The following is a 12,019-nucleotide window of genomic DNA, read 5'->3' on the forward strand; positions in this document are numbered from 1 at the left end:
CAATTGGTCCCTCAGTCCCAGGCACTGTGCTAAGCGTCGGCCTTACAGAGATGCATATGGGAGCAGCTTCAGGACAGGAGACACAGAAGTCCACTGGTACCTTCCATGGCTGCGTGCTAGACAGGCAGTGAGAAGAGAGCACGGAGGGGCCACAGTCATGGGGGCTGAGGGGGCAGGCACTGTCGCCCTCCCTCAGGGTTTTCCTTCCTCTGGGGTCTGCACCCACCTTGCTGCCGCCCCCCCTGGCACTGCCATCCCCTCACAGGTCTGGTCCAAGCTTGGGCAAACTCTCCTTTCCTTGACTCTCCCTAGCAGAGCCAAGATGAACTAGAACTTTCAGAAAGACTTGACCAAATGGTTGGAGACAGTACCGACACCATGCTCACCCCCAGGAGTCAGGTTACCTAATTGCAGGTTGTGACCCAAATGGACACAAGTGATGGGAGGATGCTCATCAATACCCAAGGGCTGGCATGGTGGCCCCACTCTTGCTGGCTCCAGCCACCCTAAGCTTTCCTGTCTAGCAGCCTGGAATTGCTCAGGTTGCTCTGTCCTCAGACATCCTCAGCCATGTTCCCTCTCTGCTCCACCCGGGCCTCCTAGGGGCCAGCTCAGATCACGAGAGGATCATTGCACTTAAATTGACGCAAGTCATCTCAAACCTTGGGTGTGCACTACCGCCGTACATGGCCACGTTCCTCACAGGGTCACAAGGCCCCAGTGGGGACATCCCTCTGCCACCACCGTGTGTTAGCCAGCACAGCTGTACTCTAAGAATCTCAGGTGATTGGGTTACTGAGAGTGGTTCCCTCCCAGCTCCGACCTGGGAGTCCCTCTGCTGTTTGCGTCAACTCTGCTGACCTTCACAGAGATCCGGTTTGGGCCTGGGACTCCGGGTTCACGTAGCATAATGTCTTCAGGGTTCATTAGCGTCGTGGCATGTATCAGAATTTCCTTCCTTTTTGAGGCAGAATAATACTCCATTGTACGCATGTACCACATTCTGCTTATGCATTCATCCATCACTGGACACTTGGGTTGTTTCCACCTTTTGGCTATTGTGGATAATGCTGCTGTGAACATGGGCGTAAAATATCTGTTCGGGCCCCTGCTTTCAGTTCCTTTGGTTTTATATCTCGGAGTGGAAAGCAACTGCGCTCTTAACCACCCTGCCTACTGCTTCCTGCAGGATGCAGGTCACCGCATGAAACACCAGCAGTGGAGGGGTGGGGCTTGGAGGGAGGCTATGTGCCATGCATAGAACCAGGTGCTGAAATATCTCGTCTCCTTTAATCTCCACCCAGGCCTGTTATGACTGTCCGCATGTTGTAGACGGGCTGAACCACTTTCAGAGGTCACCAATGAGGAAGCTGGGCTTGACCTCAAGCCTGTCTGACTCTAAAGCCAGCACCAGTGAGAGTGATCATTGCTGACTGGAGTCATCAGGGAAGGCTTACTGGAGGAGGAGGCTTGAGCAGTGCCTTGAGGGGCTCAGGATACCCTTGACATACCATGGTATACATGCTGGTTGGTTTTGTTGCAACTTTATTTGCAGAAACTCTCCCTGACCAGTAGAAGAAGCCCTGAGTCTGGCCTCTTCCAGCGCCAGGCCACCCCCTGACCTTCCTCACTGCCCCATGGCTCCCCTCTCCCCAGGTGTGCTGAAATGATCATCAGCATGGACAGCAACCAGATCCACAGCAAAGACCCTCGCTACGGGGCCAGCCCCCTCCACTGGGCCAAGAATGCAGAGGTAGGCGGAGTCTGAGGGTGAGCGGGGGTGGGCAGGGGGCAGGGACAGGGCCCCAGAGCCCTTGGCTGCTCAGCTGCCTGCGGGAAGGAGGTTCCGGAGAGGGCTCTGAGGATGGCACTGGGGGGTTGATCTCCTGGTGGCCGCCCAGGCAGATAAGCCCAAGTCGAGGTGCATCCTGGCGTTGCCCTGCTGCTCACTGGCCCGGTGACGGTGTCCCCTCTTCATGTATGAATGGGGGTTTCTTCATGTATGAATGGGGTGTCCTATGGCCTGCCTTTGGAGGTGTCGTGAAGTCAGCGAGGTAGCGTGTGAGAAAGCTCTTCCTAAATTGTCAAGTGACTCGCAAATAGAAGGTGGTGGATGGTGATGGTGGTGGTAGTGGCGGCTCTAGCTGCGTCCACAGAGAGCCCGGCTGAGCGTCTCTTCTGAGGCCTTTCCCTGAGCCACGATCCGCACCCCTGGGAGGATGGAGGCCTCTGGTCTCTCGTCTCCAAGAAGCACGGCTTGGCAGTGCACTGGGTGCCCCCAAAGATCATGGCCTGTTCGTGAGCATGGTGGGCCAGGAGGGAGGAGACTCTGCAGGGCACCTCTTCATGCCGGGAGCTAGACCCCTAGTCAGGCCCTTTCGGGCATGTGTCCTCATTCATCGTCACCACACTCTGTGAGGTAGGGACGTGCATTCCCATCTTCACAGCAGAGAAAACTGAGGTGCAGTGGGTGCAGTGACCCGTCCAGGCTCAAATAACTGTGATGACCTGGGGCTGAGCTTTGGGCTCGGGCCTGTCGGGTTCCAAAGTCCAGGCTCCTGTCCGCGGCCCAGGCTCCCCAGGGCTGCTAGGGGAGCAGGGATGTGTGTGCTGCTCAGACCCCGGGAAGGGTCACACCTTTGCAGGGTCCCGGGGAGGGCCGCAGGCAGTGGGCCAGCTCTGGGACAGGGCCCAGAGGAACCCTTGCGGGGGGTATGGCATCCTATGAGCTCCAGGAAAGGACCCAGAAGCTTCTTAAAACAGTCGGCACACCTTCGGTTTTTTGTCCCCTAGTTCCTGGGGTGCTGATGGAGTGGGAGCCAGGGTCTAGGGCCACCCCTGGAAGTGGGGCCTGCCACCTGTGTTCTTCTTGTTGCTAGAGCTTTCCAGGGGCCCAATTCCTGAAGGCCTCTCAGGGAGGAAGTGGCCGTGCCCAGGTGCCGTCAGGTGCCGCAGGTCACAGCTGCTCCCAGTGCCCTGCTGACTCGGGCCTGACCTGTCTCCCACAGATGGCCCGCATGCTGCTGAAGCGGGGCTGCGACGTGAACAGCACCAGCTCCGCAGGGAACACCGCCCTGCACGTGGCTGTGATGCGCAACCGCTTTGACTGCGTCATGGTGTTGCTGACCCACGGGGCCCACGCTGATGCCCGCGGAGAGCACGGCAACACACCGCTGCACCTGGCCATGTCGGTGAGCCCGAGACTCCCTGTCTTGCCGTGCACCAGGCCTGAGCTTACTGCCCATGTGGTGGGGATGCCGGGAGACCGGCAGGGCTGGAGCACGCCTGCCCAACACTCCTCTTCCATGATGCCCTCTTCCTTTCCTCGGCTGCTCAGAATCTTCTTATCTTCCAAGACTCGGTTCAGACCCTGCCTCCTCCCTCAGGAAGCCTTCCATGTCTCCCTCTCAGCCCAAAATAATGTCTCCTTTGTGCTTAGGTATCTCTCACTCTCGTGCCCGCCACTTGACACTTGCATGGTGTGACAGGGGAAAGTACAGCTCTGACTATTGCCTGTGTCCTTGGGCCACTAAGGTCACCTCTGTCAGCCTTGATTTCCTCATCTGGAGAATTGGGGTGTGGGGACCCAGCTGGCAGAGTGAGAGGAGTAAATGGTAGACACTTGGTATGAGGAATGTCTGAACAACACGCGCAGTTCCTGGCACAGACTGAGCGTCCCGAGGAAGTTAGTTCTCCTTCCCTCCATTATTCAGGAAAAACATTCATCTGTATATTGTTCTTATCTGCCTGGTGGACTGTGGCTCCTGGAAGGCAGGGCCTGCTTACACGTCTCAGTAGCCCAGGGTAGGTGTTGGTCATGTTTGTTGGTTTATTATGGAGCACAGTTCCTGCCCTTAGAGCCCCTGCAGTCTGGTGAGACAGCTGCGGTGTGAACATGTTAAATGCAGGGTAGGGAATGTTACTGTGTTACAGACGCACATATGTGGTGTGTGTGTGTATGTATTCTATAGCAATACCATATGTACACAGGTCTCTTTAACAAGTCTCGGAGGGATAGAATGGGAGAGACTCTGGGACTCTAAAAGAAGTAGGTTTAGGACAAATGCAAAGACATCCTGCTTTATACCAAAAAGGTCATAACCGTAGAGGAGACACTGCTGCTCAAGACGTGGAAACTAGAAATAAAACCATGGACATTTTTAGCCCTGAATGGGCCCTTAGAATGATCTGGTTCAGCAGTTCTCAAACTTTTTGGTCTATATGGGCCCTTTATATCTTAAAAATTATTGAGGATCTCAGAGTTTTTGTTTATATGGATTTTATCTATATTTACCATATTAGAAATTAAAAGTGAGACATTTTCAAAATATTTATTCATTCATTTAAAAATAACAATAATAAACCAATCACATGCTAGCATGGGTAACATTTTTATGAAAAATAGGTTTGTTTTCCCAAACAAAAAATAATCGACTGAGAAGAGTTGGCATCTTTTTTTAGATTTTTGCAAATCTTTTTTAATGCTTGGCTTCAGAGAAGACATTGATTCTCCTATTTTCAGCGACTTTTATTCTGTTGCAATATGTTATTGAATATGTGTTGAGGAATATGAAGAAAATCTGGCCTCACGTAGATATGTAGTTGGAAAAGATGTGTAGTTGCACCTTTTCAGATAACTGAGGATATTCTTTTTTGATACTACACTGGAACTCAACGATGGGTAGTTTCTGACAAGTTGGTAGCAGTAGGCACTCTGAAACCATCTCTGTGAACTTTTCACCCCTTGTTACATTAAAATCCATTGGCATCTCTTGCGCTTTGCGTGGATCTTCTACCCATTCACAATTTCATGTCATCCTTGGAAAATATTGGTTCACCGAGTGTGCATAGCTTCCAAATGTTGACCCATTTCGTTATAAGTCTCAGAAACCCACATTTGTAAATATCACCGCCGATCTCATCGGAAAAGTCTTTCAATTTGGGGAAGCTGTCAAGCCCCTCATGGCATATACAAGTTTTCTGGAATTCCAGTTTTTGTTTGAAAGCTGGAATTTTGTCATTGGCACAAAATACAGCCAGTTGTTTTGCTTGAAGTGACAAACTCACTGCATTCATTTTGGGGAAAGCCTCCTAAATACCTGAGGCTGAACAATCATACTTTTTCTGTCAGCTGTTCTCTCAAGTAAAAACAGTGTTCCATGAAAAAAAGCAGCTAGTTCTGCTCGCAACTCAGTCACTCAAGGGCTTTTCCTCAAGACAAGCATCATGCTTGGGTATGCCACAGACAGACTTTATCCATACTCTCCATCTTATGACATTGAACACACGTGTCGAAATTTAATAAAATTAACAATTCTTACTGTTTCATCAAGGGCATTCTTAAGTGAAACCGGCTTTTTAATTAATTAATTAATTTTGTACTGTGAATGCATGGCAGAGAAGAAAACCATGACAACTATTAGTTTGGTGCCACTGCCTTGCTTAGTGCTAAGGCACCAGCAGTTTTTTTTTTTGTTTTTTTGTTTGCTTGTTTTGAGGAAGATTGATTGGCCCTGAGCTAACATCTGTTGCCAATCTTCATCCTTTTTTCCTTTTTTTCTCCCCAAAGCCCCAGTAGATAGTTGTATGTCATAGTTGTACATCCTTCTAGTTGCTGTATGTGGGACGCTGCCACAGCATGGCTTGATGAGCAATGGGTAGGTCCGCCCCTGGGATCCGAACCGCCGAACCCCAGGCTCCTGAAGCGGAGCGCATGAACCACTACACCACCGGGCCAGCCCCAAGGCACCAGCAGTTTTATCCACTGTTGCTTTTACACCAGCGGTTCAAAGGGCAAACAACATCTTAATGTTTTTATGAAAACAGTTTTAATCTCATGAACCCTCTAAAGGGTCTCATGCATTCACGGGGTCCTGAGATCTTACTTTGAGAACTGCTGGTGTGGTTCATTGTTTCCTGTGCTTTAGTCTCTTGCACACCATCTTCACAGTTTTTGACACATGCATGAACCACTTTTACCATTATGTGCTTAATCATTTCTTTAAGTTGGCTTGCTTTTAAACTTACTTAAATTTATTTTGGAAGAAATGTTATATAGTCATGCACCACATAACGACGTTTCGGTCAACCATTAGTACCATAGAGCCTAGGTGTATAGCAGGCTATACCATCTAGGTTTGTGTAAGTGCACTTTATGGTGTTCCCACAACGACAATGTTGCCTAGCAATGCATTTCTCAGAACGTGTCCCCGTCATTAAGCGATGCGTGACTTTATCACTACCATAAGCTATAAACCAGTGCCACAAATAAAAGGTAGCCAGAAGCGAAGTACATAACTAATGATTAAAATGCACATATGTAGCTAGCTGTACCCATATAAATCCCAATGGTACATGAACAACTGTTGGGAAAACTCCATTCCAGACACATCTCTTCATTCTCCAGGCAAGGGAATCCAGCCCCGAGAAAAGGGAGGTGGTAAGACCAGAGCTCAGGCCTCCAGCGACTACTGTTGGTGTGTCCTGGGAGTCATGCCCGCCCCGCTGGCCAGCCTCCAGATGTTCAGCACAGTGCTGTGTGGAGGGAGCCGCACTTGAAGGCTGCCATCAGGGGCACCCTCTCAGAACTGGCACCCTGGACTGGGTGGGCAAGACAGCCTTCCCTTTCCTCACTCACCCCCTCCCTGCTACTCCTGAAAGCAGTCAGCAGCTGACCTTTCAGTGTCCCCATGGCTCCTAGGTCAGGGGTCATAGATGCATTGCTACCTTCGAGAAGGAGCTGGCGGGGCTGGGGGCCGGGGTCAGTCACTTCCAGTTTCTGCCTGAGTTATTAAACCCTCACCTGGGGATACTTGTAAGCCTGTTTGTCAGGGTGCCACCTTCATACTGTAGACTTTGGAATACCAGATCGATGAGGTGGGGGATCAAAAGGGTCCCAGTGTCTTTCCGGCTGATGGGAGGCCCACCAAATTGATGGGTAGAGTGGAAGAGGCCAGGGGTCCTTTTTCCTTCATTTCCCTGAGCTGTGGCGTATTTCCCCTTACTCCATCCTCAACAGAAAGACAACGTGGAGTTGATCAAGGCCCTCATTGTGTTTGGGGCAGAGGTGGACACCCCGAATGACTTTGGGGAGACTCCTGCATTACTAGCCTCCAAGATCAGCAAACGTATGTGCTCTGCCCTCTGGGACCAGAATGGGGGGGAGAGGGTGCAGGGACCGGGGAAGAGAGAAGTCCCAGCCATCAGGTGCTGCATCCTGTCCATACCTGCCCCCAGTTGCTCCCTGCATGGAGTGGCTGGGGGGCTGAGAGGGGAAGCTTCCTCTTCCCGAGAAGAGGTGCCTTGACCAGTAGGTGGAGCCCACCAAGGGGCTTGCCAAGCCAGTGTCCTCTTCTGTGGGGCCCCCATGCCACCTCAGCGTGCCAGGACTCCCAGGGCGGGGGGATAGGCAGCAGCAACAGCCCTCTTCCCCACTCTTGGGAATTCACTGATGGGACCGCTTGCCAGAACAACTACAGGTCGATGCATGCACTGCACTTTGCAAGTACGTGTGTGTGCCCTCGTGCACACAGGCGCGCTGCATGCACTGCATGCTCGCTTGGTGAGCCTTGGCTTCAGGGCTGGAAAAAGCAGACCCTCCTCACCAGAAGCCTGGAGCCCCCTCTGGAAGCCCCTCTGGAGGGCTTCAGGGAGTTGTGCAAGTTGTTGTCGGTGTGTACCTGACAGTGCGTGCGAGTGTGCATGTGCATGCATGTGTGCGCTACTTCCTGGGGCATCCTAGTCAGTTATCCCATCCGTCAGATGGGAGTAAGTGCCCAGTGGCCAGCTGGTTAGTCCCTTTTGAGCTCTGGAAGGATCTCTGCATTCAGCAGTTTTGAGAATTGCTGAACATGGAGGTGGAAGTCCTGCTTTCTTGGCTGGAGTCGAAGGGGAAGAGAGAGTTCCTAAAATACCCGGGCAGGGCCACACCGACCTCCTCTGTCCATGTTCCCCAGTCGACCCCCCGTGCCCTCCGTGGCCCCAGAAGCTGTATGTGCCCCAGGAAGCTGCTTTGGATGTAACAGACCAGAGTCAGCTCGCCTGTCAGGGTGGGATCAGGCCCCCGGGGCACCCCGGTTCCCCCACAGCCCCAGGCCACCTGGTGGATGGGAGAGGGGATGTGTGTGGGAAGGAGGGGCCTCTCACTTGCGTGTTGACATCGTTTCTGATCCTGTGTGATCTCCACCTCCTCAAACCATGGCAAGTTGTCACCAGGAAGGAGCTCCTAACTCTGCTGAGAACCGTAGGGGCCGACTGCTGCTTCCCACTCGTCCAGGGGGTCCCCGTGGAGCAGGGCTCCACAGCAACGCACCATTGCTTCTCCCTGGAAAGATCTCAGCCCCCACCAATCAGCTTAAACAACCTAGGTAGGCCTCTGCCCTCCCACGGTCCCTCCTCTCCAGCTGGTTCTTGGGCACTTGGATCAGAGCAGACCTGATGGGAAGGAATCGGGGCCCCACGGTAGAAGTTGTTGAAGGGAGCAAGGGAGGATGGGGCAGAGTTTGTTAGCCTCTGGAGGCAGCTAGCAACCCATAGAGCCCAGAGGCCAGAGCGGTCCCTGGCTAATGGCCCATGGTCCATCTCCCTTGAGGATGCCCTGGACACAGGTCTCAGGTCTGGGCATCCCCACGGCACCCATGAGGTGGGTGCTTTTGTAGCCTCTCTGTGTCCCCTGGGAGCCCAAGGGGGCAGTGAGAAGTTGCTGGCCCTCTGGCTTCAGCGAGGAGGGTTTCTGCCACGCTGCTGAGTCTCTGTCAGGCCTGAGGCCTGTGTGCTCCCCTGCTGGCCCCCTCGCTGACTTACAGGCTTTTGAACGTGGCCAGGCAACTAGCATCTGCTGGGTGCATCCTTGGTGCCCATGGAGATGGCTGGGCTTTGTGTGAGCTGGCTCACCCGGGGCTCCAGATTGTTTGGGAGCAGGGTCCCCTGAACAGGGCAGTCAGGAACCGATCCTAGGCAAACTGGCATTTTTTATTTTTTTTTGTGAGGAAGATCAGCCCTGAGCTAACATCCATGCCATTCCTCCTCTTTTTGCCGAGGAAGACTGGCCCTGGGCTAACATCTGTGCCCATCTTCCTCTACTTTATATGGGACGCCGCCACACCATGACTTGACAAGCAGTGCGTCGGTGCGCGCCCAGGATCCGACCCTGCGAACCCTTGGGCCACCAGGCTGCCGAAGCAGGGCGCGTGCACTTAACTGCTACGCCGCCGGGCCGGCCCCCATATATATATATATTTTTTTTTACTGTTAGGGAAGCAGACACCAGCACCTCTAGCCAGGATAGCCCAGGCACAATTAGTCCTTCTGGTTCCGCCTCTCTCCTCGTCCTCCGCCTCCCATCCAGGACCTGCCCCCCATCTTTATCTCTCGATTTTACAGGCAGTCAGTCACCCACGCCAGGCTGGATGGTGGGCCTGGGGCGCGGCGGCAGATGGGTAATGCCCTGGGCCTAGAGGGGCCGCGGAGCCCGGCCAGGCCCTCTAGCTGTAGCTCTGGTTCCCCCTTCTCCTTTTTCTCAGCTGCATGCCCAGACACATGCTCCCTTCCTTACCAACCTCGCCCTGGCACTCTGTCCACCTCTCCTGGCCACTTGCCCGCTTATCTGGCCCACTCTCTAGCCACTTGCCCTGGTGAGGGGGAGACGCCACCTTGCAGCCTGCCCTCCTGCTTTGCTGCTTCCAGACTCTGTGCACAGTGGTGGGGAAGGCCCATCAGAATCCAGATGGCGTGGCATTGCCGGGCTGGGCACCCGGGGCTGGGCTGCTTGTCAGGAGGGCAGCTACTCCACTGGGTGGGCGCGGGATGGGCCCTGGGCACAGGGGAAAACATGGATGGAGTGGATGGGTGCATCTAATCCAAGAGGCCGCTGAGGAAGTCTCCAGACCTGGGATCAGGACCAGGGGCATCTGAAGAATGGTCAGGGTATCTCCCTTCATTCATGGAGTGAAACCCGGAGGAACATCCTGACTCAGCCATTTTGTCTAAGTGGCCTTGGACGAGTCATGTAACCTCTTTAGCCTTCTGTGTGGATCGGGTATAATGCGTCTGGTGATGGTGGTTATCAGCAGCACGGCCCGATGCATGAACGCTCTGAGCTGCAAAGCACGGGACACGGCAGGGGTGCTTGTGCTTCGGGGCTTTGGGAGGACGACATTGAGGAGAAGCCGGGAGCTGGCCGGGCAGGGTGGGATGCCCTCCCGGGGCGGTGGGCTCCCCTCTGCGTTCCAGCCCATTTCTCCCCGAGGGGCCTGTGGCCTCTGGGTTAGCTGTCTCCTGGGACAAAGAGCCCCTCCTGAGGGCAGGACGCAGATGCTCCTGCTGGGGGCTGTGGGGGGAGGGCACAGCTCCAGGCTTGCTCTCAGGACCTGTGGGCTGGAGGGGACCCGACCCCTGCCTGGCCCCAGCCCCCCTGCCCTGTGCCTCACAGAACTGCAGGACCTCATGCACATCTCCCGGGCCCGGAAGCCAGCGTTTATCCTGAGCTCCATGAGGGACGAGAAGCGGACGTAAGTGGAGGAGGGAAGGGGGCCACATGTGCAAGCCCTCTGCTGGGTGCTCCGCAGCGGGCTTGGAGGCTGGGTGCTCACCACAGCCCTGTGTGGTAGCTCACAGCAAAGAGCCTGAGTCTTTAGAGAGCCCGGGTCTGCTCCTTCATCAATGCCCGTGCAGGCTCCAGGTCACACAGTGGAGCTGGCTACAGTCCTGTCCCTGCCCTCCCTGACCCTGTCATGGTTTATCGGGGGAGATGGCCCAGATCCCCCGGGGAGAGACCTCAGCTGCTGTGATGCTCAGCCTGCTTCCCTCTGATTCCACCCTGCTCCTTACCCCGCCTCCCTCCACAGAGCTAGTGGGGTGGGCTGGGTTCCCGAGCACCTGCTGTATACCCAGGCCCATCCTAGGAGGCAGGCCTGGGTGATGGGCACAAAGGAAAGAAGCCCAAGCCTTGTCCTTGAAGACAGTCCCTGGTGCTGGAATCAGTGCCCACCAGCACGGCCGGTTACCAGGACAAATGTGTTTCCAATGGACCGTGCTCTCTCCACCCCGCCCTTTAATAACACGGTTTATTCTCTGTTTATTACCATCCCTTGTTCCTAACAGCCTTCCTAGGGAAGTATTAGTAACCTTGTTTGGCAAATGCAGAACCTGATTCCCCAGAGGTTAAGTGACTTGCTCAAGGTTGCACAGAGTGAGTGTCAGAGCGGAGACTCACGCCTGGGTCTTCCGAGTCCACATCCTTTCTGCTGCTGCAGCCTCTCTCCTGGCTGCATCTCTGGTGCCAGCCCTGCAGGGAAAGCTCTCTCCCGGAAGCAGATGCAGCCCCTGCTCTGGGGGCCAGGCAGCAGCATCGCGTGGCTCTGCCTCTCCTCGCCTGAAGGGGCGGCCTCCCTGTGGCATATCCCACCTGTTTCCACAGCCACCCTGTAATGTGTGCCCTGGGGGTGCGCCTGCCCCATCAGCGTTGTCCCTCTTCCCTCCCACTGCACAGCCTGCGCGCGCACACACACATGCACACACACCTGTGCAGGGCTGAGGAAGGTCCCGGAGGGAGGACTAACAATAAGGGGAGGAGAGGAGGCAGCTTCTCCAGCAGGACCAGGGGAGTCTGCACGAGCCTGAGTGTCCTCCTTGGAGGTGGGGCTGAGGCAAGAATCAGGACCCTTGTGGGGACCTCCCCACGAGGGTCTGTGAGCCGCATAGCTCAGCCCTGCTCCCCCTGGGTCAATCCTTCTGTTGCCAGCCCCACATCCTCAGAAGGGTCTCTTGCATGTTTGCTGTGGCCTCCCTGGTCAGGGGCCCTGCAGGCCTCCAGTGACAGCACAGTCTCCCCTGCCACCTCTGGGTTTGCTGTAGGGCTGGGCAGCTTGTCCAGGAAAAGATGAGGGACCCTGGAGCCGGCCGCCCAGGCCTCCTTCATTCAGGAGCTGCCTATTGGACGCCTCCTGTGCGCACTGGATACTCAGCGCTGCACACAGCAGAGCTGGTCCCTGCCCTCAGGGAGCTTCCGGCCCAGTGGGGA

General features: G+C 54.8%; 1 protein-coding gene across 2 annotated transcripts in view; it reads left to right on the forward strand.

Moving 5' to 3' along the window:
* The window catches only part of PLA2G6 (phospholipase A2 group VI), a 58,714-nt gene that overhangs the window by 31,480 nt on the left and 15,215 nt on the right, over nt 1-12,019 (forward strand). For both annotated transcript variants that reach the window (XM_058568373.1, XM_058568372.1), the window contains exons 6-10: nt 1,657-1,753; nt 3,009-3,191; nt 7,019-7,127; nt 8,205-8,366; nt 10,430-10,508. In XM_058568373.1, the coding sequence (XP_058424356.1) occupies nt 1,657-1,753; nt 3,009-3,191; nt 7,019-7,127; nt 8,205-8,366; nt 10,430-10,508 (630 nt within the window). The remainder of the gene's footprint in view (nt 1-1,656; nt 1,754-3,008; nt 3,192-7,018; nt 7,128-8,204; nt 8,367-10,429; nt 10,509-12,019) is intronic.

Source organism: Diceros bicornis, chromosome 25 (genome assembly GCF_020826845.1).
Source record: "Diceros bicornis minor isolate mBicDic1 chromosome 25, mDicBic1.mat.cur, whole genome shotgun sequence".
Lineage (NCBI taxonomy): Eukaryota > Metazoa > Chordata > Mammalia > Perissodactyla > Rhinocerotidae > Diceros > Diceros bicornis.